Source organism: Schistocerca nitens, chromosome 5 (assembly GCF_023898315.1).
Source record: "Schistocerca nitens isolate TAMUIC-IGC-003100 chromosome 5, iqSchNite1.1, whole genome shotgun sequence".
Lineage (NCBI taxonomy): Eukaryota > Metazoa > Arthropoda > Insecta > Orthoptera > Acrididae > Schistocerca > Schistocerca nitens.
This window is the reverse complement of record NC_064618.1, coordinates 436,498,377-436,525,931: the sequence shown is the minus strand read 5'-3', so window position 1 is coordinate 436,525,931 and position 27,555 is coordinate 436,498,377. Positions and strand designations below refer to the sequence as shown.

The following is a 27,555-nucleotide window of genomic DNA, read 5'->3' as shown; positions in this document are numbered from 1 at the left end:
CACTACGGAAAGCCAACGAATACAAAGTTTGGACTGTAAAATGTATGCGCCAAAACCTTCTATCTGAAGAAGTTTAACAGTCTGTGTGTTATGATCAGCATGCAGACCGCCATTGCAACACAGTCTCAAGACTTTTTTTTCACCACTTATTATGAACTGCCCATCAAACTTCTGTGATGTTTCAATGTAGATATAGAATTAGTATTTACACAGGGGGGAGAGGGAAACAAAGAGAGAGGGGGGTGGGGGTGGGGAGAGAGGGAGAGGGGGGGGGGGGGAGAGAGAGAGAGAGAGAGAGAGAGAGAGCGGGGGGGGGCAGAGGGGGGGGGAGGAGGAGAAGATGGGCTGATAGAAGATAAAACTGATCAATACTTGGGCAATGCAGCTAGCTGACAATAAAACAATATGCAACATTTATTTTTACCACTGTATAATTCTGCCTGTAGATTCGGGCGACTCTCAGGAACTACTGTAGGAATTTTGATTCTGTTTCCACTAATAGATAGACTGATTCATGAGGAAATTTGTGCACATCACTACATATAATACACAAGTCGGCCGGCTATAGACACACAGTGCTAAAGAGTGTGAGGCTTCTAGTATTATATAAATATTACAAGGAATAGTTAAACACTTTTTCATCTCATTAAGCTTGTATCTTTACTTTTTGTATAAACTTTATTTCTGTCAGGCCTGAGAAAGATGAGTTATTATTGTGGTCTTCAATATGAACTCTGGTTTGATGCAGTACTCCATTATGGCCTATCCCCTGCAAGCCTCTTCATCTCTACATAAATACAGTATTAATTACTGCAACTTACAGCCACTTGAACATGCTTCCTGTAGTCAACGTTTGAGCCCCATCTACAATTTTTACTTCCCCCTCTCCCATTACAAAACTGACAATTCCTTGATGGCTTATGATGTGTTGTCCTAGCAACCGATCCCTCCTTTCAGCCTAGTTTTGCCATCAGTTTCGTCAGTCTGATTTGGTACCTCTTCAATAGCTATCAAATACATCCACCTACTCTTCACCATTCTTCTGTAGCACCACATTTCGAAAGTTTCTATTCCCTATGGCAAAACTCATCTGTTACTTTCAATGTTTCTCTTCCTTATCATCTTTCCTTAGCGTCACCTCCTATAAGATTCCACTGTCTTAATTTTGTTTTTGATGATGTTCATCTAACAATTGTTTTTCAAGACTATCTATTGCCTTAAGCTACTCTTCCAGGTCCTTTGCTGTCTCTGATAGAATTACAAAATCATCATCAAAGTTATTATTTTTTCTCCATGAACATTTTATTCCTTTTCAGAGTTTTTCTTTGCAAGGCTACAAAGCTGTCTCGTGTCCTTCTCAATTACTGCCTCCCTTTAATGTTCAACTCTTTTAACTGCAATATGGCTTCTGTACAAGTCGTAGATAATCTTTCAATACGGATAACTTTGGAATGTACGATTGTATTCCATGACAACATTAGCAACAACTTTTTATTCCACAACCATTCCTAAATTATTCCTATTTGATTTGGTGTTGTTAACCTGTGCACAACTAATAAGAAATTCTATTCTTCCTGCCACTGCATATTTCTCTTTTCAAATTCTCTAACCTACCTACCGGATTATAAGGATCAATGTTTCATATTCCAATTTGCCAAACACCAGATCTGTTTTTTTCTCATGACAACATCCTCCAGAATTGTTCTCGTCCAGTGATCCAAACGAGAAACTATTTTGTGACTGGAATATTTGGCTGAGGAAGATATAATTGTTATTAAAACATGTAGAACTGCACATCCTAGGAAAATAATATGATTATAGTTTCCCATGGCTTTCAGCCATTCAAAGTAACCACATTGGCCAATGTTACAAGGCCAGAAAGCTATGGAATATGTAAATACGTCAAAGTTGTAACTGAAACAAAAAAAACATCTACCTAGCATAATTTTGATGGTCCTTGCTCTTAACTTCATCATAAGAAATAACATACATGAATAAAGAACAACTATACTGAAATCAGAAGAAGCAATTACTACTGAAGTTAAGAAATATTGACTACTTAAACCTTTCCCACTGTGGTCGTGAATACGTCATGCTACAGCATTCCCCAAGTGCTGTGGGTATTTATATGGGTACCAGTTGTACTTTTCTACAGTGCTACAGAAGTCTGACTGCATCCTGAGCTGCTGATCTCTCACTGCTGTGGATGAGTTACTCCCAAATCTCAGTGAATAAAACAGTTTCGAGTATTTATCATATACAACATATTTGCCTCACTGCGTGCTATCATTTGCAGAAAACCTTGTTTTGATATCTTGGGTAGGACAATTGTTATGACCACAAGATTTGCAATGTGCACGACTATCTTTCAGATATGAAACCCAATAACTCAGGAACGAAATGAGACATTATTCTGATCTGAATTTAAATAAAATTTCGATCTTATGTATGTTTCATTTATTGCAATGTATGAGCTAAAATCTAACTGTGTGCAAAGCTTTTTGACATCTGTAAACTCTTCGAATTTTCATGCAAAAATTTATCCAATTTGATGCAGCGCAGTAAGTATGACATAATGAAAAGAAATTCAGTTCTTTAATGAGGAAAGATATCAGGCTGTAAGATGTACAAATATCAAACTTTTATACCAAAAATTTTTCGAAAAATCAAAAGATAAGTATTTCATACCGTCCGAAATGTGGTCTCTAGAACAGACAATGTTTTACTTAATTCTGATGCAGCGCAGTAAGAATGATGGATAATGAAAAGAAATTCAGTTCTTTATTGAGTAAAGGTATCAGACTGTATGATGTGCTAAAATCAAACTGTTTCACTTAACAGTTTTTGAAACATTGAATGATAAGTACTTCACTTAGGCCAGAATGGTGTCTTTCAGCACAGGCACCAGCATTTGGCAAACATTATAGTTATAACAAAAGCATCTCAGCATGGAATGCAAAGAGCTCATCTGTAGCAGTGAAAGGATTAATCTTTGTGCACTATGAGTACAAATAAAAACTGATACTAAAAAATTTAAGTTTCTTTTTCAGAATGATGCACATAAATGTCTCTATATCATCAACACTTATTGAAAAGAAATAAACAAATTTTGTGATCAAAACTTAAAATATTCTACTTCATGGCAGTAATATATGATAAAAAATAGATAAGTAAAAAACTGATTGACAAACCAGAGTATGTACCGTTGTAACTGCTTGTATGTGGTGGTGGTGAAACCATGGCTGCAGTAAGAGCCATGTTGTGTGAAGAGGATGTGAAAGCAGCCCCACATGGAGCCATGGGAGGGACATCATCTGGTGGTTTTGGACCTGCAACCTGATGTGCAAAATGAAATTCTGTTATCATCTTTTATACTGAAAATTATCAAGAATGGAAAGGTATACCTAACACAACAGTGGATATACACTAACAGATTTTTAAAATAAATTTTGGCTAGCCATCCCTTAAAAACAAGTCTGCCAATGTAACAACATTTATTTTAGTCCAAAAACTCAGAAATTTGCAAGGAAACTCTGTAGAAATACTACACATATTGGAAAAAAAATTATAAAAAAGTTAAATGTGTGGCAAGCTCAAAATTAGATTTTTTTCCCTGCTTTGCATAAGTCTGAGATAAAAGTTCACTGCAATACCCACTTCATGGGGCAATAAAGGTTTAACCCTATTTCGATCACTGCTATAAATTTCCTAGTTCATGAAATAAATTATAGCACTACAAAATGACTTAGACGCAAAACATAGTAACACTAATAACAGCAATCAGAGAGATTTCTAACTGTTCAAATGTCATTTATGCATTTTTAGAATCTGCGCTTTTTGAAAAAGATTGTAGTCTAAGACAGTATGATAGGGCTCAATTCTGTATCACATTTCTTAAATGTTTTTTAGTTACTTTGTGAACCTGTTAAACGTGTTGCAACACTCGAAAACTTATGCTCACAGAAATATACTGCAGCAATAAAGATAGGTGTAATTTCCAATTTCACCAACATTTTGACATTATAGGGAAACTCCCCATTGCACCCCACTCAGACTTACTGGTAAAATGGACCAGTATATTGTCCATCACAAACTGAATACAGATGAAGCATGAAAACAGGCAGAAGGTGTTGGTTGGTTGGTTGGTTGGTTTGGGGGATTAAAGGGACCAGACTGCTACGGTCATTGGTCCTCAGAAGGTGTACTGAATTGTGAAAAAAAAAGCAAAATAGAAACAGTGAACGGTCCAAGTAACATCAGTGAATCGCAAGAACTATGGCATCATGTTTGTGTGATCACAGTGTTGGACTCAAAGCGGGAGATCTGTGTTCAACCCTACCTCCCGCCTGCCTCCCCTCCCCTTTTTTTCCCTCACAAAATTATGAACTTCCCGACAGGCCACTGACATGTCTGTTCTTCTGTGGTCTTGATAACTATCGTATTATACATTGGAACACATTACCATCGGAAGAAAAAATGACAAATTGTTAGAGCAGGCGAGATGCTGCATATACCTCTGACAGAAATGAAAACAACAATTAAACGGGTGTGAACCATGTTGCAACAAAGGAATTCAAGAGTCAAAACTACCAAAATGGAACGCAAGACTCATAACATGAGGTACTGTATAGAAAAAATAGGATGTACATCCCAAAATAGGATGGACATCCCTTCCTTACACCTTGCTGTTGCAAACAGACATTACCTATGACACAGACACAAATTTGAATATAATGGGGGTTAGTGAGGCGGACAGAAGAAGGCACGAGGGAGATATGAACATGGCTCTCCCCCATCGCACTCCAACTCAGTGACCACATAACCACAACAATGTGACTACCCAAATTCGCTTGATGCAGCACACCCCACGCTTGGACCATTCAATGTTTCTATTTTGCTTCTTTTTTCACAGTTCAGTGTGACTTCTGCCCATTTTCACGCTTGATCTGTGTTCAGTTTTTGACGGACTATCCACTGGGTGATCTTAAAATTAAATCTGAGGTGTGTGTGATGGGGAGTTTCCCTTGCAGAATAAAAACTGCTATAACTACCAAATTTGTGTGTGTGCAGTTTCATAGTTTATGCGGAAGATTGTGCTTGATTCAGCCACTAGAGGCCACTTGACCTGCTAGTACTACAGCAGTTGCGTGCACAGTCTACTGGTTGCACCCCATGTTAGAACTGATGACTGTACAGGATGAGGCAGCTAAGTCATAACACCCCTTGAATCTCCCCAACCGTAATAGATACAAAGATGCCATTTGGACAGTGAACTGCTGGGACAGGGGCTACTTAAATACATCACATTTCATGTTTGGGCTAGTTTTCATTACAAAGATATGTCACCATCTTTGAATTTTTTAAATGGAACCCTATGTTAATTTTAGCGTAATGTGATGGGCTTACAAAGATGGTTTCAAATATGTGTATATCATAATATTTAGGTGAATAATTTTTGAGACACAGATATGTTCTCGTATTGTGTTTGTCCTTCGAAGCAGTGTTGTCCAATGCACCCTTTCCTGTTGGCCACTGAGGAACTTAACAGGGAAGGCATTGTTTTCCTGCTTTTCGATAATGCCGCAAGGTGACGCACGAGGTAGCTGGAGAGAAGGGTATAAATGTGCCGCTGGGGTAATGAGACATCACATTTCCATCACAGTTTCTTGTAGCAGACATGTACACCAACGAAGAAAAGTTAGATATGCTTCTAGTGTATGGTGAAAGCAGAAGAAATGCTGTTAGAGCAATAAAACAATATGGAGAGCTGTATCCTGATCGTGAGCGTCCTACGTGCCAGCTTCTTGCACGCATTTGCAAGAAACTACTTGAATCGGGATCATGGAATGCCATACAGAGGACAAGGCAGAAAACTGCAACTGGCGAGGTACATGAAGAGGACGTTCTAGCATTGGCACGTAACGACCTACTGTTTCGTCACAACGTATCGCCTCAGAATGTGGTGTAAGTCAGAGAGGTGTCCCACGCATATTGCACCGACATAGATTTCACCCTTTTCAACGCTCATTACATCAAGCACTCTCCGGTGTGGATTTCGAATGGCGCCAGGAGTTTTGCCGGCTTGCTCTGCAGAGCCTAGAAGACGATCCAACATTTTTTCAACAGGTGCTTTTTACTGATGGAGCGACTTTCACCAACCACGGTAATGTGAATCTGCAAAATATGCATTCCTGGTCAATAGAGAAACCTCATTGGCTACGACAGGTACAGCATCAGCAACCGTGAAGTATTAACGTGTGGTGTGGCATCGTCGCAAAAGTCATTGTGGAGCCGTACGTCACTCCAGGTATACTAAATGGCAAATAACTATGCACAGTTCATGCCCGACGTTCTGCCCAGTTTGCTGGAAGAGGTACCACTAACTCTGCGTCAGTGCATGTGATTCCAACATGACGGCTGTCCTGCTCACTCTTCCCATGTGGCTACTGAGCTGTTAAATGAGAAGTTCCCGGATTGTTGGATAGGACAACTTGCTGAAGTGAAGTGGCCAGCCCGGTCTTCTGATTTGACCCCTTTGATTTTTTTATGTGGGGAGCAATCAAACATAAAGTGTATGCTCAAATACCAACTACACCAGATGATATTAAGCAACATATCATCGAAGCATGCACTGATATCTCATGTGACACCCTCGCAGCCATTCACAAATCATTCGAACGGTGACTACAAATGTGCACTGCAGCAGAGGGGAAGCATTTTGAGCACATGCTTCAGTAAAGTTTTGTATCAAGTACAGTATGTATTTTGTATCTTTGTGTGTATTTGCTTTGTATTGTGATCAATAGTAAATATTTTCAAATAAAAAACAAATACGCACGAAATAATTGTATCCAATAAGGGCATCCTCATTTACATTTGTATTTCTGTTACTTAAAATGTATTAACATCTTGTAGTATTTTAATGCTATATGTTGTCAACTATTTTGGTATCACAGTTGTCAAATAACTGAATAATATTTGCATGACATCAGTTAATTTTTGCACAAAATATCGCAGTATGTCTTACTATTGTCGGGTAAATGGACGTATTTGTGTGAGGACAGGCTCGCGACGTTTCATGTACTCTACACAACAGGAAAGGTCGCACTGGACAACACTGATTCGAAGGACGAACAATGTTTCATGTACTCTACACAACAGGAAAGGTCGCACTGGACAACACCGCTTCGAAGGATGAACACGCTATGAGAACACATCTGTGTCTCAAAAACTATTTGCATAAATATTACGACATACACATTTTTGAAACCGTCTTTTTAAGCAGATCATGTTACGATAAAATTTAACATAGGGTTCCATTTAAAAAACCAAAGATGGCCTCATATCTCTGTAATAAAAACTGCACAAACATAAAATGTGATGTATTCAAGTAGCTCGTGTCCCTGAAATTCACTGTCCAAGCAGCATCATTGTATCTATTACGGTTGGGGAGATACCAAGGGGTGTTATGACTTAGCTGCCTCAGCCTGTATAGGCTACAGCGCAAGCCTCTTCCAGCCACTTCTGTGTTGTCTGTTGTATGTGCTTGTCTCTTGTGTTTAAGCTTTCTCATGTGCTAAAGTTCCAGTGTTCTTGGGTCAGATCACTTTGGTGATGAGAATGGGAATCGACTCCGATTTTCTACTTTAGTCATTTGTCCTCTGAGTTTAATTTCCGTGGAGGCAGTTATTAATTTTCCTCTCATGCAACAGCATGTGCTGACAGTTACTGCGACTACATCAGCACAACATGCAGCCCCGCCAACAACATATTCGCTGCTGTTCCCTGCATAGCAGGAGACTGGGACACTTATGGAAAATGCCTGCGACAACATTTCCGTGCAACTGGGGTAAGAGGCATAAATTTGTGGAAGGCACTTTTTTTTTTCTTTCTTTTAATGGATCTCACCTCGTGTGTATCAGCTGTTGTGTCAGCTTGGCCCTTACAAGAACCTTCAAGTCTTTCTATGATCAGATGTATGAGTTTCTTTCTACCTATCAAGATTCTTTCTACCCATTACTGTCAATATACTCACATTATTGCTGCTTATGTGGAGTTTTACCCTTGCCACAACAGTTATACAGAGCGTGCGCATAGAACTACATGGACAGTCATCACCATAATTTTGTGACAAATGTTATAAGGTATCCATGCGGAACAAATGGTTCAAGATGCAATTGTACGTCTTGCTCCTACAAGGGAAGTTCGATAGTGGGTTCCAAAGTGTGCAAATCCCATGCTTACGGAAATATTAAACATAGCTCCGTCATTTGAAGTTTCATGGGCTGCAGGTAGTCAGATAGAAGCCTGTAAATTTAAGAAATCAGTTCCTCCCACCCCTCCCAGCCTTCAGTCAGTTCCCAAGGGAATGGAGAAGCTACTGCAGCCGTCCAACAGACATTTCAATGTCGTAGAGGTAATCGTCATTTGTGACAACAACAGTTCATGTCACAACAGCAACAGCCTCATGCTCTGCTGCATTCATGCACATACTGTTTCATTCAAAACGAATGGACCATGTGCACTGAGTGCTCGGCAACATATAAAAGGGCCCATAAAAAGGGACGCACTGCTTCTGTGTGTAGCTCCTTTCAGAACCTCACTGAGGATGAAAGGAACATGGATGTGAACAGTGTGTCAGCAGTCATGGTGTTTCCGAGTAAGTTATACACTGAACAGTTTTCTGCAGCTGTGACTTACAAGGCTGTCGTTGTTCTTTATCATTCCTAGTTATGTGAAACGCTTACACTGTAAATCTGTTTGGTTTGGACTCTTTTAAACTATCTGTATTCTCCATCGATGACGAAGTGCATTTGGTTTCTGATCAAGTTCCATATCAACAGTTAGATGCTCTCTGTGCCAAATTTTCCCTTTTATTTTCTCCAGGAATGGGTAATGCAACAGAATTTTAGGCTCACATTATGATGAAATAGTATGCCCGCATCTGTTTTTTCCAGGCCCACCCAGTGCTGGTAACTAACAAGTTGATCTGAAAGCAGAATTAGACTATCTTCAATCCCTTTATGTTATTCAACCTATTTCTTTCAGTGAATGGTCAACACCACTGGTGATGGTATTTCTACAGGTAAATTACACCTTTGCAGTGGTTTAACAAAATCAATTAATGGCCAGTCAACCATTGATACGTATCCTTTACCATGTCCTGATGAGCTGCAAGCAAAATTATTGGGAGGCCATTATTTTTCAAAGACTGTCTTAGCAGATGCATATTTACAGCTGCTGCTATACTGGGAATCTAAACACTTTCTAGTTATCAATACACCATTTGGGCTTTATCAATACCAGTTTTTACCTTTCAGTGTGACAAGTGCACCAGCTATTTTTCGCCTATTTTTAGAGCGACTCATTGCAAAAGTTCCAGGCTACATCAACTATTTAGATGACACACTAGTGTCTGGCACCTCCACAGAGGGACATTTGCAGAACCTGTGTGCTCTATTTTTGTTTTAGAGGCTGCAGGTTTAAAGTACAATTTGGATAAGACACAATTTTTTCAACCCTCTATTATTTATTTATTATATATTGTTATATGAATGCATGGTGTCTGTTCTTTTGAACATATCTGAAAGAACAGACACCACGCAGAATCAGCAGCTCATTAGCATTATTGATGCTACTGTCAAGTTGCCACACTCCATGTCTGTCAAGAAATTACAAGCATTTTTAGGCAAAATTGCATACTACCACAAATTCATGCCAGGTGCTGCTACTGTGGTGCAACCACTCCATGCATTATTATATAAAGATGTTCCTTTCCAAAGGTCCCCGGCTTGTGACTGGGCATTCAAGTTGTTGAAATCTCAGCTGCAGGTCATTTTTCAGCCAGGTCACCACCATGTGTAAGCCATGGGCACACCTCAGATCAGCTGTGGTGTCATCCTTGCTCAGAAGTATATGGACAGATCAGAATGCCCTACTGCATATGCCTCTAAAACCTTAAATTCAGCGAAACAGCTTTATTCTCAGATAGAGAAAAAAGTTTTAGTGATTATGTTTGCTTAAAAAAAAATTAATGTTTTCCTAAATGGTTCTAAGTTTCACCTGATCACAGACCACAAACCACTGGTGTCTCTTTCTAACCCTTTGGCGTCCTAGCCAGTCAAAACCACACATCGCTCACAGCGGTGGGCTCCTTTCCTGTCATGTTACAATTATGAGATACATTTTTGACCCACAATGCAACATGCAAAGGTTGACACCTTATCGCGTTCATCAATTTGTCCAGATCCAGAATTTGATAAAGAGGAACTGATTTGTTTTCATTTAGACATGAAAACTAAAAATGTTGTTCATGGTTTTCTTATTACTAGCACTAAAATTGCAGCCATAATGGCCACTGATCCAGTTTTGTGTAAAGTTGTTTCTTTTGTGCAGTATGGTTGGCTGGATAAACCTCCAGGCCCTTCTTCTGACCCTATAAGAAATTATTTTGTGTTATAAAACCATCTTTCTGTTTGAGATAGAGTTCTGCTATTATCTAGGGAGGACACTGCTTCCCAGATTGTAGACCCATCTGCCCATCAGTGTGAGGTTATGCGTTCATTACAAGGGATGTGTCATGTAGAAAAGTGGTAGCATGCAGACATGTCTTTTGGCCAGGGATTGATGGGGAAATAGTATAAGTTGCTGCAGCCTGTCCACAGTGTGCCACCCATCAGACAGCAACACTGTGCATCTTTGTCACCATGGCAAACTTCATAGCAGCCTTGGGAATGAATTCCTGTAAATTTTGTGGGACCTTTTTTGAATTTCTAATAGCTTCTTGTGATTTATGCAAATTCTAAGTTTCCAGATGTGGTACGGTGTCTACTTCTGCAGTGACAACAATTGTAGCTCTGCAAACAACTTTTGCAATGGAAGGTTTTCTGTATATATTAGTTATGGACAATGGCCCCCAGTCGTATCTCAGGAATTTGAAGACTTCTATAAAAAAGTGATGTTCATCAAGTTACGGCTCCTCCTTTCCATCCACAATCAAACTAGGAAGCAAAACTACTAGTATGAACGTTTAAGAGTCAAATGAAGAAATAGGTTTCGGATGTGTCCCCGAAATGGCTCTTGATTGGTTTCACAGTTCTTATAGGTTTACCCCTGTTGGACATAAAGATCCAGTAGACTTGTTGCATGGCTATCAGTGCTAGACTCTGCTACATCTGCTTTAGCCAATGCCAGGACATCTGCTGACACCAGCTCCACAATTCTCCTGGTGTTGGACAGTTGTTTGGGCTCACAGTTTTGGCCACTGACTGAAATGGGTCATCGAGAGTCACCATGGCCGATGACTCTGCGTCATCTGCACTGCTGAGGGTAGGTTGTCGCGACACTAACCAGCTATGACCTCACATGAGCAGCTGTGCACTGGGAGTGCCTTCATCACCCTAGCATCCTCTGCCTACCTATCTCTCTCCTACACTGTGCCCAGTGGCCTTACATTCTCCGTCACTGCTTCCGGTGCCTTTACAACTGCCTTCTCTACTGTGGGTGCCCCTTCTTTTGTCGGAGGCTGAGGCTGGACCCCGCCTTCCAAGCTGTCACAGTCAACACCTCCACTGCTGTCGCATCCATCGCAGCCTGCACCACATCTTCATTGCAACCTCCTTCATCAGGGTTGGGCTTGGACATGGAGATGGAAGCCATGCCAGTGTTGCCTGTCCTACCGTATGGTCTCTCACAGGGAGGTGGGCACCGCACCTGTACGCAATCGCACCATTTCCTACACTATGTACCGGTAGCGGCATGTTGCACGAACAACGACCAACTTTGATGATACAAGAAATGGATGTGAGCATAAGGCTCTCTTCTTTGTGAAGGAAGAGGAGTGCTGTAACTATCAAATTTGAGTGTTTCCTGCTTCACAGTTCGGGTGTGAAGTCTGTGCTTGATTCAGCCACTAGAGGCCACTGGGCCTACTAGTATGAATACAGTTGTGTGCGCAGCCTATCGGCTGCACTCCCCATTAGAACTAATGATTATATGGGCCGGAGCACAAGGCTCCACTGGCCACTTGTGTGATGTCTGTTGTGTGTAATTTGCATCTTGTGGTTATGCTTTTTCATGTAATAATGTTACAGTGTTCTCGTGTTAGAACAAAAGAAGTTGAAATCATAGGTACCTTTATGTATTTATATGCTACTGACAAGGGAACCTCCCCATCGCACCCCCCTCAGACTTAGTTATAAGTGGGCACAGTGGATAGGCCTTGGAAAACTGAACACAGATCAATCGAGAAAACAGGAAGAAGTTGTGTGGAACTATGAAAAAAATAAACAAAATATACAAACTGAGTAGTCCATGCGCAAGATTGGCAAATCAAGGACAGTGTGAGCTCAGGAGCGCCGTGGTCCCGTGGTTAGCGTGAGCAGCTGTGGAATGAGAAGTCCTTGGTTCAAGTCTTCCCTCGAGTGAAAAGTTTAATTTTTTATTTTCAGACAATTATCAAAGTTCAGGTACTCACACATAATCAACTTTGCTCTCCAGAATTCCAGAACATGTTCAGATTTGCTTGGACATATGCAGGATTTGACGGTCTACACACGGGAAATTTGAAAACGTTAAAAACATGTTTTGACAGAGCAAAGGGAAAACTGCGACTGTGAAAATGTTGCATTCATTTGTTGCAGTTTATGTGACAAACTCTAATGTTTTCATCACTTTTTGGGAGTGATTATCACATCCACAAGAAAACCTAAATCGGGCAAGGTAGAAGAATCTTGTTACCCATTCGCCAAGTGTACAAGTTAGGTGGGTCGACAACATATCCCTGTCATGTGACGCACATGCCGTTACCAGTGTCGCATAGAATATATCAGACGTGTTTTCCTGTGGAGGAATCTGTTGACCTATGACCTTGCAACCAAATGTTTTCGGTTCCCATTGGAGAGGGACGTCCTTTCGTCTACTAATCGCACGGTTTTGGGGTGTGGTCGCAAAACACACTCACTAAACTTATTACAGTGAACAGGGACGTCAATGAATGAATGGGTAGATCATAACTTTGCGAAAATAAAGAAAGTAAAATTTTCGCTCGAGGGAAGATTCGAACTGAGGACCTCTCATTCCGCGGCTGCTCACGCTAACCACGGGACCACGGCGCTCCTCAGCTTACGCTCTCCTTGATGTTGCATATCTTGCACAAGACTACACAGTTTGTATATTTTGCTTATTTTTTTCATAGTTCCACAAAACTTCTTCCTGTTTTCTCGATTGATCTGTGTTCAGTTCTTCAAGGCCTTCCACTGTGCCAACTTCTAACTAAATCTGAGGGGGGTGCGATGGGGAGGTTCCCTTGTGAGTATCTCAAAGGGTTTTCACAGAAGTGTCACATGAACTACTGTAGTTGCTGTGAAAGTTACATATTACTCGAACCAAAAATCTATGAAACTAAATATAAATATTTGGTTCATATGATGAGTTAGTACCTGAAGTCAGTATAAGAGCAGAGAACCCCAACCACACCAGAACATATTTTCAAAAACGTAAAGAATTTAATGTTTCAAATGTGTCAGTTTAAAGGCATAAGAAAATGGCAGTTCTCTCATAGTTAATATCTTTTTACTCGTGAACTTAGTTATGTGTAGGTACTGCCATACAGAATTCATACGACCAAATAAATTTTAACAACTTTCTTTCATAATGAAAATGGTAAAAAAAAAGGAAAAAGAAAAAAAACACAAAAATCCAATTTAGAAACTTTCCTTTAACCAAGCTATAAAACAAGAGAAAGGACAAAGAAGATGAGGAGGAGGAGGAGGAGGAGGAGGAGGAGGAGGAGGAGGAAGGAAGGAAGGAAGAGACGAGAAATAAGGAAGTGGCAAGATGTTATCTAATAAACATTACTAGCAGACTTTGTACTAAAAATTGGTCAATACAACTATCAAAACTCACCGTTTGAAGGAGAGGATGAGTTGAATAAGCAGCTGGGGGATAATGTGAGTGAGGTGGCGGTGGTGGGAAAACAGCTGCTCCATGTCCTGGTCCAGTGCCATGACCTGGAGATGAAAAGGCACATGGTACAGTAGCAGCTGTAGGATACAGGGCAACAGATGCTGGACCCACAAATGGTGCAGCTTCTGAGTAGCGAAATGGTGGTACATCCGTCAATGCACAAGGTGGATATGGACCATAAGCACTGCCAGTAGGATCACTGTTCAGAGCAGATAGTTCATCATGTCGTCCTGCACCCCCACCAGGGATGTCACAACTGACTGATGCCGGGTCTTCACGCTGTGATGAGCACGTTGATGAAGTAAGCGATGATGTTGATGATCTCCTGTTTGGTATCATCTCTGAATCTGACCACTTTGAGCGTGCCCGTAGTTCAGCATATGGTGCAGGCTCATACACAGAGCCAGCCCCACTGGGTGGAACCCATCTCTCATCTGCCTGACCAGGACCTGGTCCCCCGCGTCCTCCATGTCCAGCACCTTCACATCCAGGCAACGACGTTTCTCCTTCTGGACACTCATACCCATAGCTATCAGGATAAGTTGGTCGTGGTTGTGTTCTAGAAGGATCAGGGTTTTCTGTGGGTGGTGGTTGGAGGAGGAGATCATTTGTCTGCAGTTCAGAAGTGGATTGCGGTGTTTGTGGAGGAGGAAGTGGTTGCGGTGGTGGGAGTGAAGAAAGGAGAGGTTGTGGCTGAGGCAATGTTTGACTTATTGGTTCAATTTCCTGAACATTAACTCCATGCGTATGCTCAACTGAGATCAAGGAGTCATCTGAGTGGGGTGTAGGTGTAAGTGGTGGAGGTGGAGGCGGTGGTGGCAGTGATGGAGGCTGAGGTAGAGGTGATGGCGGCGGCGGCGGCGGTGCTGCTGGTGGTGGAGGTGGTTGTTGTTGTTGCTGCTGCTGCTGCACTGGTGCAGCTGATGGCGGTGGTTGTGAAGGTGGTGGTAGAGTTGGTACTGGTTGTGATGGAGGTGGTGGTAATGTTGCTGGTGGCTGCTGTTGCTGTGGCTGTGGAGGTGGAGTAGATGTTGGAGGTGGTGGTACTGGTGTCATGGGTGGCGGCGGCGGTGGTGCTAATGGACGTGGTGACGCAGTATCTCGAGAAACTTGTGCAGGTGTTGACTCAGCAACAGAACCTGTTTCTGGTTGACCAGCAGTTGATTTTTTGGCATAGTCCAAACGCAATTTTTCCACAAGGTTCAAAGTTTCACGGGCGCTATCCTCTTTAGAGTCTTCCTTGAACAAAAATTCATTACTAAAAGAGAAAGATAATGGAGCACGCATCATCTCATCTGGATCACGTGGAATTCCAAAGCCATCATCTGCTGTTTCATCAACTGCCAAAATGTCATTCTCAAAATCAAACAGTTCAGCAACCCCTGGGTCCTTTGATGGCTGTTGGGGTGAAAATATGGATCTCTGTGCGTGCTGGGAAAGAGAAGAATTTAGAGATGGTGTTCTCGAGGAAATTCTGCGTGTCTCTACAGGTGGAACACTTGCAACAGTTGATTCTTGATCATCTTGAACTGTGTCTGAACTACAGGTCCTTTCAGGTGGAGCTTGAACAGTTGCTAATGAGTCAAAACCACTTGAATTTCTTATCACGTGATCACTGTTCTGATTCTTGTTACAAATAAGTTTTTCATCCAATTCCTCTTCTTTTGCTAACTTTTCACTTTGAATTTTTGGCATCACATCTTCTTTATGAATTACATTACTTTCATTTTTAGGTTTGTCACGTATCACATCAGAAACAGATTCAACAGTGACTGGTGTTCCCTTAATATCTTTTATTTCAGACAGGCACTGAACTTCAGTTACATTAACATCTGGTGCTACTTCACACGAAGGTGCTGCATCCAGTGGCTCCACTTTAGGACCATTCATTTTAGTTTCCAGACTGCCATCAGGATCACTCAAAACACTTACTTCTTTCTTCCTACATCTGGGTATTTGTTTTGACTTTTTCTTCCCCTTTTCTTCATCAGCAGTTTCTGTAACACTTGTAATGCCTATTTCAGTAACTCCTGTCTCTAACAGATTGCAGTTATCATTCTTTGGAAAGATTTCCTTATCTCCATTCTTAGTGAAAAGATCTTTCTCTGCTTTCTTAATGACTGAATCATTTTCTCCATTCTTCTGCTTTTTATCAATACTGTCTGCAATGACAGAATTCACTTTAGAGCTTTTATTTATTATCTCTTTTCCTTCCATAACATCAGGAACTGAAACTTTCTTTGCACTCTCTGAATCACTGGTTTCCTTACTTTTATTTACATTTCTAGGTGACATCTCTCGTGGTGACGGTTTCTTAGTCTCCCGTGATACAGAAAGCTTTTCTTTGACCATTGATAGAGATTCTCTGACGGGAGTTTTCTCCTTTGAAACATTCGTTTCCAACTTCTCTTCCTTAATTGGTAAATGCCTCTCTTGACTTTTTGGTGGGGATTTGTTTTTCACAGACACTTCTTTCGGAAGTTCTTTATTAATGGGATGATCTGTATCTTTTTCAGACTCTTCATCTACCTTCGAACCAAAGAGTTTTTCAATTTTATCCCGTTTTTCCAAGAGTTTGTCTAAAGAACTTTTTGATGTTTTCCTTCCAATTGGATCTCTCTCTGCCTTTCTCTGAGCAATTTCTCTTTCGAGTTTGCTCGCCAATGACTCCCGTTCAATTTTCTTGCTTGGCTGGTCATCTGTACTTTTTATGTTACTGGAAATCTTTTTGGTATTTTTCTTACCCTCTTCAGATACTTCAGTATCTAATGGTTTTTCTTCTGCTTTCGAAGCTTGCTTGAGCGGAGGTTTGGTGGAGGCGTCGCAGGTCTTTTGATGGAGCGTATCATCTGAACGTGCTTCAAGGCTGCTGGACAAATTGATAACTTGACTGTACAGTTCTGTATCTTCAGCCCCATCTCCTGGTTTTCTCTTCCTTGCTTCTGTTGTCGTGTTAGACTGTTCCTTTTTAGGACTGAGCTGCTGTACCGCCGCAGATATGGGCGTGGACTCGGAAGCTCGCGAAGTACCCTTGGTGCAAGGTCCTTCGCTTGATGAGATTGTTTCAACGGATGGTTTGATGGGATGGTCCAACCCTGATGAGATCCCAGGCGTATTTCCTGCCCTGACATCAGTATCTCTGAGTCTACTACTGTTTTCAAATTTCTGGGTGCTGCTGCTGCTTGTGGTAGTAGGAATGGTGGTGGTGGTTGTGGTGGCTGCGTTGGAGGTGGTTGTGGTGGTGGTGCTTGTGGTGGTAGTGGTGCTTGTGGTGGCAGTGGTGCTTGTAGTGGTGGTGATGGTGGTGGTAGTGGTGGTGGTGGTTGTCCCTGTTGTGATCGCTGACCCTTTTGCTCTTGATTTTTCTGTCTCAGTATTCGGCGGCTGAAATACAAGTTCAGGCCGCCCGTCGGAAGTTTTAAGCTTCTTGTCAGGCGCCTTCTTGAATTTCCTGCTACCGATTGTGAGCTCAGAGTCTGCATTATTTCTTCCACTGCCATGGACTTGAGTCTGTTCACCTTTGAGTGAGGCCTTGATATTTGACTTTGCGTCCTTCGCCTTTTCTGTCTCAACCTCACTGTCTGAGTCAGCTGATCCGGAGGAACTGCTGCCACTACCGGATCCAGATATAGAATCTGAGGACTGATCTTCCTTGTTGAGAAAGGGCCGGTCCTCAAGAGATTCCCTTACATTCTTTTTATCAGAAACAGATGCAGATTTCTTAACACCACTCTCACCCTGCTTTTGGACAGATGGGATACTGTCTAAAGAACTCCTCTTGTCATTAGATTTAGTGTTCCTTTCCCTCTTTACAATTCTAGATGGAGCTTTAGGTTTTGTGTCTGTGTCTTCTTCACTTTCTGAGCTGCACGATGAATCTGATGATGAAGACGAAGACGAGGAAGAGGAGACGGCATCTCTACTTTTCGAAACAATTTTACTTCTCTCAAGGTGTTTTGCTTCCCCAGTTTTGCTTTCCACCAATTTGTTTTCTACACTTTTTACAATTTTCTGCTTGTCATTTTCATCCTTCTTGAATTTTGTACTTTCCTGTTCCTTCTTCACTTTAGTTGAATCTGAAACCTCCTTCTTCACCTTTGAAGCATCTGCTTCAGGTTCAGTGGTTGGTTTAGTCATGCCACTTTTAATGTGTGCTGCCGCTTTCTTAGCCGCCTGCCTTTGAGGAACATAGGCCAAAATTTCTTGAGCCTCACCTACATCTTTCTCAAAATCATAGATATCTCCCGTTTTCCCTTCTTTACCAGATTTTGACTCCTTTATTTCTTTACCTTTGTGTTTTGTTTTAGGTTTATTCTTGGGTTCCTCAATTACTGGTGGAGATGTCTTAACAAGGTCTTGCTGTTCAGTACTAGTCTGCTCTTTAGGTCTCCCTTGCGAACAACGAATACTTTCAGTTGCTTTCTTGGCTGCTTGCCTTTGAGGTACTATTAGTTCTGTAGGATCAAATTCCTTCTTTACTGGTGTAGTAGATTTGGAAGGTTCCTTGCCTTTGGAAATGGTCCCTTCTGAAGTAGATCCACCAACTACCTCGCGGCTCCCTTTTTTGTTCACAGATGGAGTAGCTGTCTTTGAACGTTCTGTGCCATTTTCAAGTGTTGGACGGCTGGCTTTGGCATGTGATGAGAACTCTTTGACAGCTGCCTTGGTGCGCAAGGGGTGTGCCTGTTGCCGACCTCCATCCGAATCTGTATCCGAGTAGATATCCGGCGCACGGGCACGGGAGTGGGCAGGCACTGGAAGCAATTCGTCACTACTCGAACCTGAGCCTGCTGATGGTGATCTGGAACCGGAGCCTGAGCCCGATGCTGAACCTCCAGATCCCGAACCAGATGCCGACGGTGTCGCTGACTTTGGGGTATCCGTTTCGTGCCGCCTCTGACGTGCACGTGTTCTTTCACTAGGTTGCACGGGTCGCCGTTCTTCATCACTAGAGCTGTCCCGTGTGGTTCCGGTACGTGAAGTGACTGCTGAGGCTTTAGATGTGGGGCGGCCTTTAACCTTTGGTCGCTCTCTGACTGAAAGACTTTTGCGGGTACGATTGCTGGTAGTCTTGCGTTCTGCTGGAACTTTCCTGTAAACAGACAAAGCAGTTTATTTTAAGATTTTGAAATAACAGACAAAGTATTTTATTTTAAAATTTTGAAATTCACTAACACGTGGTGTGACTGCAAACAGTGAATAAATCTAAAATGAGGCCCAGAGTACAACTACAATGAATTTAAATAATTTTAATGGTACAAATAAGATGGTCATATTTAAAGAAAATACCCAAGCTACTTTTGCAGGTATTTCAAACTATATGATATTTAACCATTGTGATAGGTCAGAAAGGGACTACATGCCTGGAGCATATGAGATATTTTTTTTAAGGTCTGGTGGGCAATGAAATTAAAACCACAGTGAAAATCCAAAGAAACCTCGGGTATATGTGTCCTGCAGTGTGTCTCATACGCCCATCACACTTGTCAGTACTGAGCATGTAGTGAGCACGTTAACATACCTAGAACAATATTGTCTCCTGTGAAGTGTGTGCTGTCAGTCACTTCTTCTTGCTGAAGGGCACAACACAGCCGAAATTCGTCAACAAATGAGTAATACGTATGGCAAAACTTCCATGAGAGACAACAAAGTGTGGTAATGGTGCAGAAACTTTGAAGGAGGACATACAGACATTCACGATGCATGTGATTAGGAAAGAAAGCAAGTGTCAATGGATGATCTGGTTTAGCGAGTGGATCAGACAATTTAAGAAAATTATGGTTCTCAATTTCTGTGCTGAGTGAGGGACTTCAGTACTGGAAACTCTGCACGAGAAGGGTTCCCAAGATGCTGTCCAACAATCACAAAACACAGCAAATGGGCACCACATCAACATTTCTCCAGTGCTATCACAATGAAGGAGATGATTGTTGAATGAAATTGTTACTGGGGATGAGACTCGGGTGCATTTCAAAAATGGAGAAATAAAACTACAATCCAAACAGTGGATACATTCTCATTTCCTCAGTAAACCAAAAAAGTGCAAGCAAAAGTGATCCAGCTGAAAATCTGAGTCCAAAAAGGAGTTTTGTTGGTGTTATTCACAGAACATGGCATGTCCATCACTGCGGCCACATACAGCATCTCTCATGAAGATCTGAGAAAGGCAATTCAGAACAATCGAAGAGAATGTTGCTATCAGGCATTGGTCTTCTTCATGAGAATGCTCAGCTGTACAGTGCAGCTGCAATAAAGACACTCCTACAGCGTTTCTGGTGGGAAGTGTTTGATCACAAACTATACAGCTTGGCTCCCTCTGATTTTCATCTCTTTACTTGCATGAAACACTGGCTAGAAAGACAGCATTTTGGCAAAAATAAGAAGCTGCAGATCAGCACAGAAAAATGGCGGAAAGCACAAGTGGCTGCCATCTATGATGAGGGTATTGAAAATTTGGTACCACGCTACGACATATGTCTTTTAAGCCGTATTGGTGACTATGTACTGGAACTACAGTAATTGGAAGGTATAGCTAAATGTTGCAAATAAAACAGTTTGATTTTCACTATGGTTTCCATTTTACAGCCGTTCAGACATTGAGGCAGGGGGTGTCAGGTGACAATAGTCTTAGTAGTTTTAAGAGAAACTTACAGCGGCCTGGATTATTAAATGAAATGTTGAAAGTGTTTGATGCTAATTATATTTTCTATGAAAAATAATACAATTCATAAACTTCATGTCTTCATTCTCCTCTCCACTTCTGATTCTGAACTTCTGTGCAAATTTTTTATTCTTACATTACGTCTATAAAAAACTATCTCAGAATGACATTATTACTACAACCCAACATTAAATAATAAATGTTTTTTAACGGTTCCAAGGCTCCCATATGGACACAACATAGCCAAATGAGAATTTTTTGGATGCTCTCTTTTTGTGTGAAGAAATCTGAGCAATGTGAAAAATCAGATGGAAAAGACTAATGTTAAGCAGTAATGTAAAGGAAAAGTTTACTGAACTACAAATGAACACTTAAGTGTTACGATCAAAGGGCATAAATCACGTAATTATTGGAAAAATAATGTGAGAGCTTCTGGATATGGTGTTGTCTTTCTTTACAAGCAACTTTTCAGCTGCACTATACCTGAATGAACATTTACACTGCCTGGAAGAGGGGGCAGGGGGGGGGGGAAGAGGAAGTGACTCTCCCAAAAGACAAGGTCAGATATCAATATTACTTCTTACATGTACACACCATCATCGGGTATGTAAATGAGTAGAGTTTCAATTCTTTGCGACACGGAGAATGGCCACTCAAGTGCACTAGTGTCATATAAGTTGTTACCGAGCCTGGTAAGGTATATAAGGGGCATAAACAGCATCAGATTCCAGCTGACCACAGTATATGTATGGCAAAGAAATGCTGTATAGTCATAGAAGAAAGTGTTATCAGTACCTGAAGAGTTTGGAAAGGGCCTCAATCTGGGTATCTATTTGGCTGGAGAGTCTAAATGTGCAATATCCAGATTTGTGGGGCATTTGGATGTGACAGTGGTCCGATGTTGGGGTGCACGGAAACATGCGGACAAGAAATGTCAAGGTTCTGGTCAACCACATCTGACCACCACAAGCAAGGGTTGTTATACTGTGCATGAAACAAACATGGTAACACCTTCACATCCATATTTGCCATCCAAGAACAAGTAACGGACTCCTTGCAACATCCAACATCACTGGTCAGAGACTTGCAGTGCCCAGATTATGGAATTTCCATCCCAGGTGTAGGCTGCTGTTAACGCAACCCAAATGCCTACATTTGGACTGGTGCCATAGTTGGGATGCATGGATGCTAATGAATGGTGTCACATAGCATTTAGTGATGAACCGCGGTTCTACGTTACTCCAGATGACCATTGTCAGGAAATATGGCGGTGAACTGTAGAGGGGTCATATTCTTCCAGTTTTTTTGGAGAGGTATAACGGTGTTACTCCTGGGATCATGGTGTGTGGAACCATCAGGTATGAGTTCAAGTGGTCGAAGGAACACTGATGGCACAACGGTACATTATGGTCATCCTGTGTCCACATGTGTTGACTCTGATGCGACATCATCATCATACCATTTTCCTACAGGACAATACTACTCTAGACACGCCTCATATCTCTACGAATTGTCGGCATGATGTTGAGGTCTCCAGATCTGTCCCCAGTAGAACATCTGTGGGACCAGCTCAGACATCAACTCTGTCCCAGTGACAGTACCCAGACTATCAAGGACAAGTTACAAAACTTGTGGGTTACCTTGTCTCATGAGTGGATACAACACCTTTACGACAACGTTTCCAAGTGAACTAGAGCATACATTATGCCAGAGGGTATGCAATATACAATGACACATGGGATCATACTGCAAAGTTCTTTGTAAATTTGACTCGATTTTGTAATCAAACACTCTGTCAACCTATGAAGTTTCATTTCATTCCCTCTTCCCCTACTAAGTGCTTCAATTTTTTCGTGGTCACTAAACAATTATTTGAATGATGTGCTCAGAATGTAGTTTTTTTTTTTTTTGCGGAAACTTAGGAAGCTCAAAACACTGAAGTTGCAGTTGGAAAGAATGTAGCTCAAATACCAGGCCACCCTAATGAATTTTAGTAATTTTTTTTTCCAAAAATTACTTCAAGTACAGGTCAGAAAGATTTCTCAAAAGGGTCATGACTGTTCCCTTCCATTGTCCTTACTCAATTGAGCACATTTCATCTCTACTGATTTAGACATTGACTAAACATGAGAGCAATAAATATACTTCATAAAAATATTTTGTTCACAGAAGTGTGTTATTCTTCTCTAGTAACAATACTGCTGATAACATCTGTCCAAGAAGAGAATGAGTGTCACAATGTTCTCCATCATTCACAGCAAGGAAAAAACCCCAGTTTTACAGGTAACTTATTACTGGAACATTTAAGAAGACATACTTACAAAAATAACGTGAAAAACCAAAATATCTTTGAGGAAGACATATACTGTTAGTTTAACCATATACCCACATCTGTACTGCTCAGGCAACACTTGAAATCACTGAAAAATCCAAGTAAGGGGTTGTAGTAACTCTGCCTTGTAGCCTACTAGCCTACAGTTAACACAACTCTGTTCTTTTTCATCTGGTCAATATACTGACAATGGTCTGGCCCAATGTGACATGTCGAAACTCTTCTACCCTACTCTGCAGATGTAGAACACAGATTATAACTCGCACTGCTGGTAACACAGAGACCAGCAGATTGAAACAGGAACTTCCAGAGGTAAATGACAGCAGACATCACGAAGTGAACGAATAACCAAAACAAGTCAGGAATGTAGAAAAGGCACCTTAAGCATATACATCAATCCAATCCAAATCACAAACATAAATCAGGCAAAATCAAAACTCTACTATTCAATGGTGCATAACTAAAGGCTTCAGTGACTAGCCAGAGACTAGCTCACCATACCTGGGCTGCAGTATTTAACAGTAAACATTCGTCAGAGTGTGGCGCCAACTTGCTTGCTGCAGCGGCTGTGTCTTGCGAGGGTATGAGAAGTGACTGTCACCTAGAGCCCAAGTACCTCTGGCATGTTCTCCCTACTGATACTTAGTATAAGAGGGGAATCCGAATCTGTGGGATACTAAAGAAATCTGCCCTGCTGTTTTTGTAAAGAAAGAACATGCCAACAAAAATGCACTGACAAAATTTTGGCTAAGATGCACTTCAAATACTGTAAAATGTTGAAAATAGGCCACCAGGGGGCTGGAGAAAGGTAAAACCTTACAGAGCTGTAGCAGACTGTGCATACGCAGCACAGCAGGTGCATTTCTTAGTTGCTGATGTATCAGTAAACAAATAACACAACACAACCTGATTGTAGTTTGTAACTGCGAATTTCAGTTTCCACTGACAGATTTTTTGACACAATTGTTCACTGTTATTATTCGCTCAAATCTGCAACTCATTTAATAGCCGTAACTGTCACTGGTTACTTCTGTAATATTGGTACATGTTAATAATAGATACAAAAGTGAATTAATATTCATTGTGTTTCCTTCACATATGCTTGGTAATATCATCTGTCTTTATGCTGGTTCCAGAGATAACAGTAATGTGGAATCCAATCAATATTTTCAATCTGGCAAAGATGAAATATGGAGAATGTGGTACACAACCAAAATCACCTACTTCTCCCAAAGATCTACATATGCATTATTGACTTGTTACTTTCTTGGACATTCATGCGAATGATGTCAAAATTTTGTTAGAAACTAGAAACATTAGAAGAAATAGGAAATAATTATGATGATTCTGTGAATTGTGATTTTAACGTTGATAGTTGTGCCAGTAAGAGAATGAAATGTTGAAAATTGTTCTTTCACATCTTTCCACAAGTATACCTTCCTAGCCCAAAGAAAATGAGCTGTAATAGCTTTCCATGAGGGAAAAAAGGCTGTGAATTCTTGGTTAAATGAAGGAAGGAGAAAACAAAGTGTCTAAGGCCAATTTCTTTCAGTAAAATCTGAGCAAAAATTGTGTGAACGTAAGAAAGACTTAAGTGACTACATGAAATTCATAAAAGTGTTAAAGAAAAACTATGAAAGATTTGGAACTGCTTGTGAGAGACAATCCACTGTTACTAATGGGGATGTATGAGATATACAAATTGCAAGTTACATGAACACTGCTGATTTCCAGTGCTTTCAGTTAAGCTGATTCAAGAGATCATACAGAACAGCAATTTGCAGGGAATGTCAGTAACAGGCAATACTGTAGAGAAATTCATTGCTGATCTGAAGATAAAGGTCACTGTTATCCCCACAATTGCTTTGTATAACACTGATTACTCATACTTTGTGAAACAACTGCATGCAAAACACACTTTATCACTTTTGGGCGAAAAAAAGAGAATCGGTTGTGCAACTGACGAATGTTATAGCATATTTGTATGCAATATTGTGAGTGGTAAGTATGAACAGATTGTTGTTTCTGCAGCTTTCTCTTTCTCTTCAGGAACCTCATGATACAGTAGGACCAAAAATAAAATCAGACTCTTTAGTTTCAAAAATCTTGTAATCGATGTATCAAAACGTGGAAAGATTTTCAACACTTCATTTGAAAGATCTTCTTAGACATTACACAAAATAATTCATTGGTAATGTTGGACCCAATGCATGGATGTAATGACACTTCTGGCTTTGAGAAGGATGAAGAAAAGGCTGTCGATATAATGTGGATTACTGAATTTGATCAAGTGTGCCTGGTAAACAGCACAATATGCACAACAATGGTTGGGACCACTTCCTCTACACTCAAATTCAGCCTAAAAAAACTAGTGATTAATGTGAAGTGCCTGAAAGCATTAATTTTTAGGGTTCCTTGCCTCATTTGGTAAAAAACAGAATTCTTACTCTGTTGCCTATTCGTATGTCTATCTGTCTGTTAGAAACCCTTTTTCTCAGGATTGTGCAGATGTATCTAATTGAAATTCATATCACTACTAAGGTCTACAGTCCCTTGGCACTGTATGAAATTTAACCTTCACATATTTTGATACTCGCAAATTCACTCATTAAAACCTGTAGGATACTTCCTGTTGAAATTATAAAATTTGGCAAGAAGCATGGTTTCACAGTACAAGTAAACAAAAAAATCATTATTATTATTATTACTACTATTACTATTATTATTATTTTGTTATTAGTTATACAGCTGCCTGTCTATCCATCCCCTTCTGCTCAGGCACTGACACATGTATCAAGTTGAAGTTTATGGTGCATACTATGATCTTCAGTCCCTTGCCTGTGTGAAAAAGCAGAGCTTCTAAGCCAAAGCAATAAATATATACAGCCACTTACGTCGAATATTTTTATAATTGCAAACTCACACATCAAAACCTATAGGGTACTTCCTGTTGATGTATAATCATGAAATTTGGCAAGAAGCAAGGTTTTGCAGTACAACTCAATCTGTTAATACCCTTTTCTCAGAATAGGTAGACATTTATCGTACCTGTATCAATATCAATAACTGGCACAAAATTGTAGAGATTCTAGAGTCCCATGATGGATGAAATGTATATGCATAATGAAGACTGTATGGAACTCTTGGTGTGCGAGCCCTACTTGCTATTATCCGACTTCATCTTCTGCCAGATCTGTCTGGCATAAGGAAAATGTTTCTTTTCCTCTCTCAATAGACATTTTGTATTTCTGTGGTGACTATGGGGAATAAATAATGAACTATTTAATTGTTAACAAAATCTACAAAATTCTAAACTTATCATAAGGATGGTGCAATAGGAGTTGTAATAAATGATGTATATGTAAGAAATATTACATTTCACCAAAATAAAGTTGCAACTGATGGAATGTGTTGGTAATATGACATGAAACACTGCCATGAAGTTTTGCCCTCTGCTGGTACCCTCTGTAAGAATTACATCTACAACAGATCAGCTGTCTGACTGTTGGTCTATCAATCCAATAACACACTTTTTTTTTTCAGGAATGGGTAGACTGTACCAATATTGACAACAGGCAAAAAATTGTAGAGATTCTCAGGTCTCAGGAAGGATAAACTATCTACAGCATAATGAAGATTGTATGGGACTCTTGGTGTGCAATTCTGGAAGGTATCCAAAAAATTAATGACATGTGTCATTGTAGTATGGTTTAAGTGCTTAAATTTCACTTGTACACACTCTGGATTTTTGTGACACACAGCTGCTTCTGCTCATTCAGTGATTTGCATGCTAGCCAGGAAGGGCTGTATAAACTGCTGTCATTCTTGGTGTGTCAAAAATAAGTAATTTTAACACGAAATACTTGCAGTGCGTCTTAGCATGTAAAATTCACACAGTGCATTTCTCTCAGTGTATTTTTCTTGTGTAAAATATTTCAAGACAGGTTTCGATACATCGGGTTGGACTACTCCCTCGTGAGTGAATACATGGCTTAGTTTCACATCAACAGCAGCAACAACAACAACAACAATACATCTAAACTTGCAGAAAATGACAGGAATGGTTTCTTTTTACTACATAGGATAGCATATACTTTTATTTCTTGAAATAACTTGTGACTATATTTAATGTGAGAGTTCACAACAACAACTGAAAATTGGAAGGCACAAATATGATTTGCAGAATAAGTTTCATTTTGAAAGTTAAAATTCATCACCCTCTTCGAAGAACTATTTTCCTTGTACATATTAATTAAAATAATTATTAAGCACACAGTGAATGACATTAGAAAAATAAAGATTTCAACTTATTTTCTTCCTAACGTGAAACAAAAGTTCAAAAGTTGCAACAATGATACCCACAGAAAAACAGTGTTTTTTATGTATATGTACTGGCTCAATCTACATCACACAGCACAAGCAGTTCATCGTAATTAAACGTGTTAAGTTAAAAATAGTATCAGATACAATTGCATAATTGTATACGCTTGTGCTGTTCATATTTCAACAACCTCATGGTAATTAATTCTGTCGAAAGAAAGACTTTGGAAATTTGGTAACTATTGCCACAGATGTTGATAGTATTGATCAAGAGATG

The 27,555-nt window shown here is 40.4% G+C and overlaps 1 protein-coding gene across 1 annotated transcript in view; it reads right to left on the bottom strand.

Annotated features, from left to right (window-relative positions):
- Nucleotides 1-27,555, bottom strand: part of LOC126260508 (PHD finger protein rhinoceros) — a 244,715-nt gene that overhangs the window by 53,520 nt on the left and 163,640 nt on the right. The window contains exons 15-16 of the mRNA XM_049957839.1: nt 13,906-19,057; nt 3,192-3,336 (exon numbers count right to left, since the gene is read on the bottom strand). Coding sequence (XP_049813796.1) covers nt 3,192-3,336; nt 13,906-19,057 — 5,297 coding nt within the window. The remainder of the gene's footprint in view (nt 1-3,191; nt 3,337-13,905; nt 19,058-27,555) is intronic.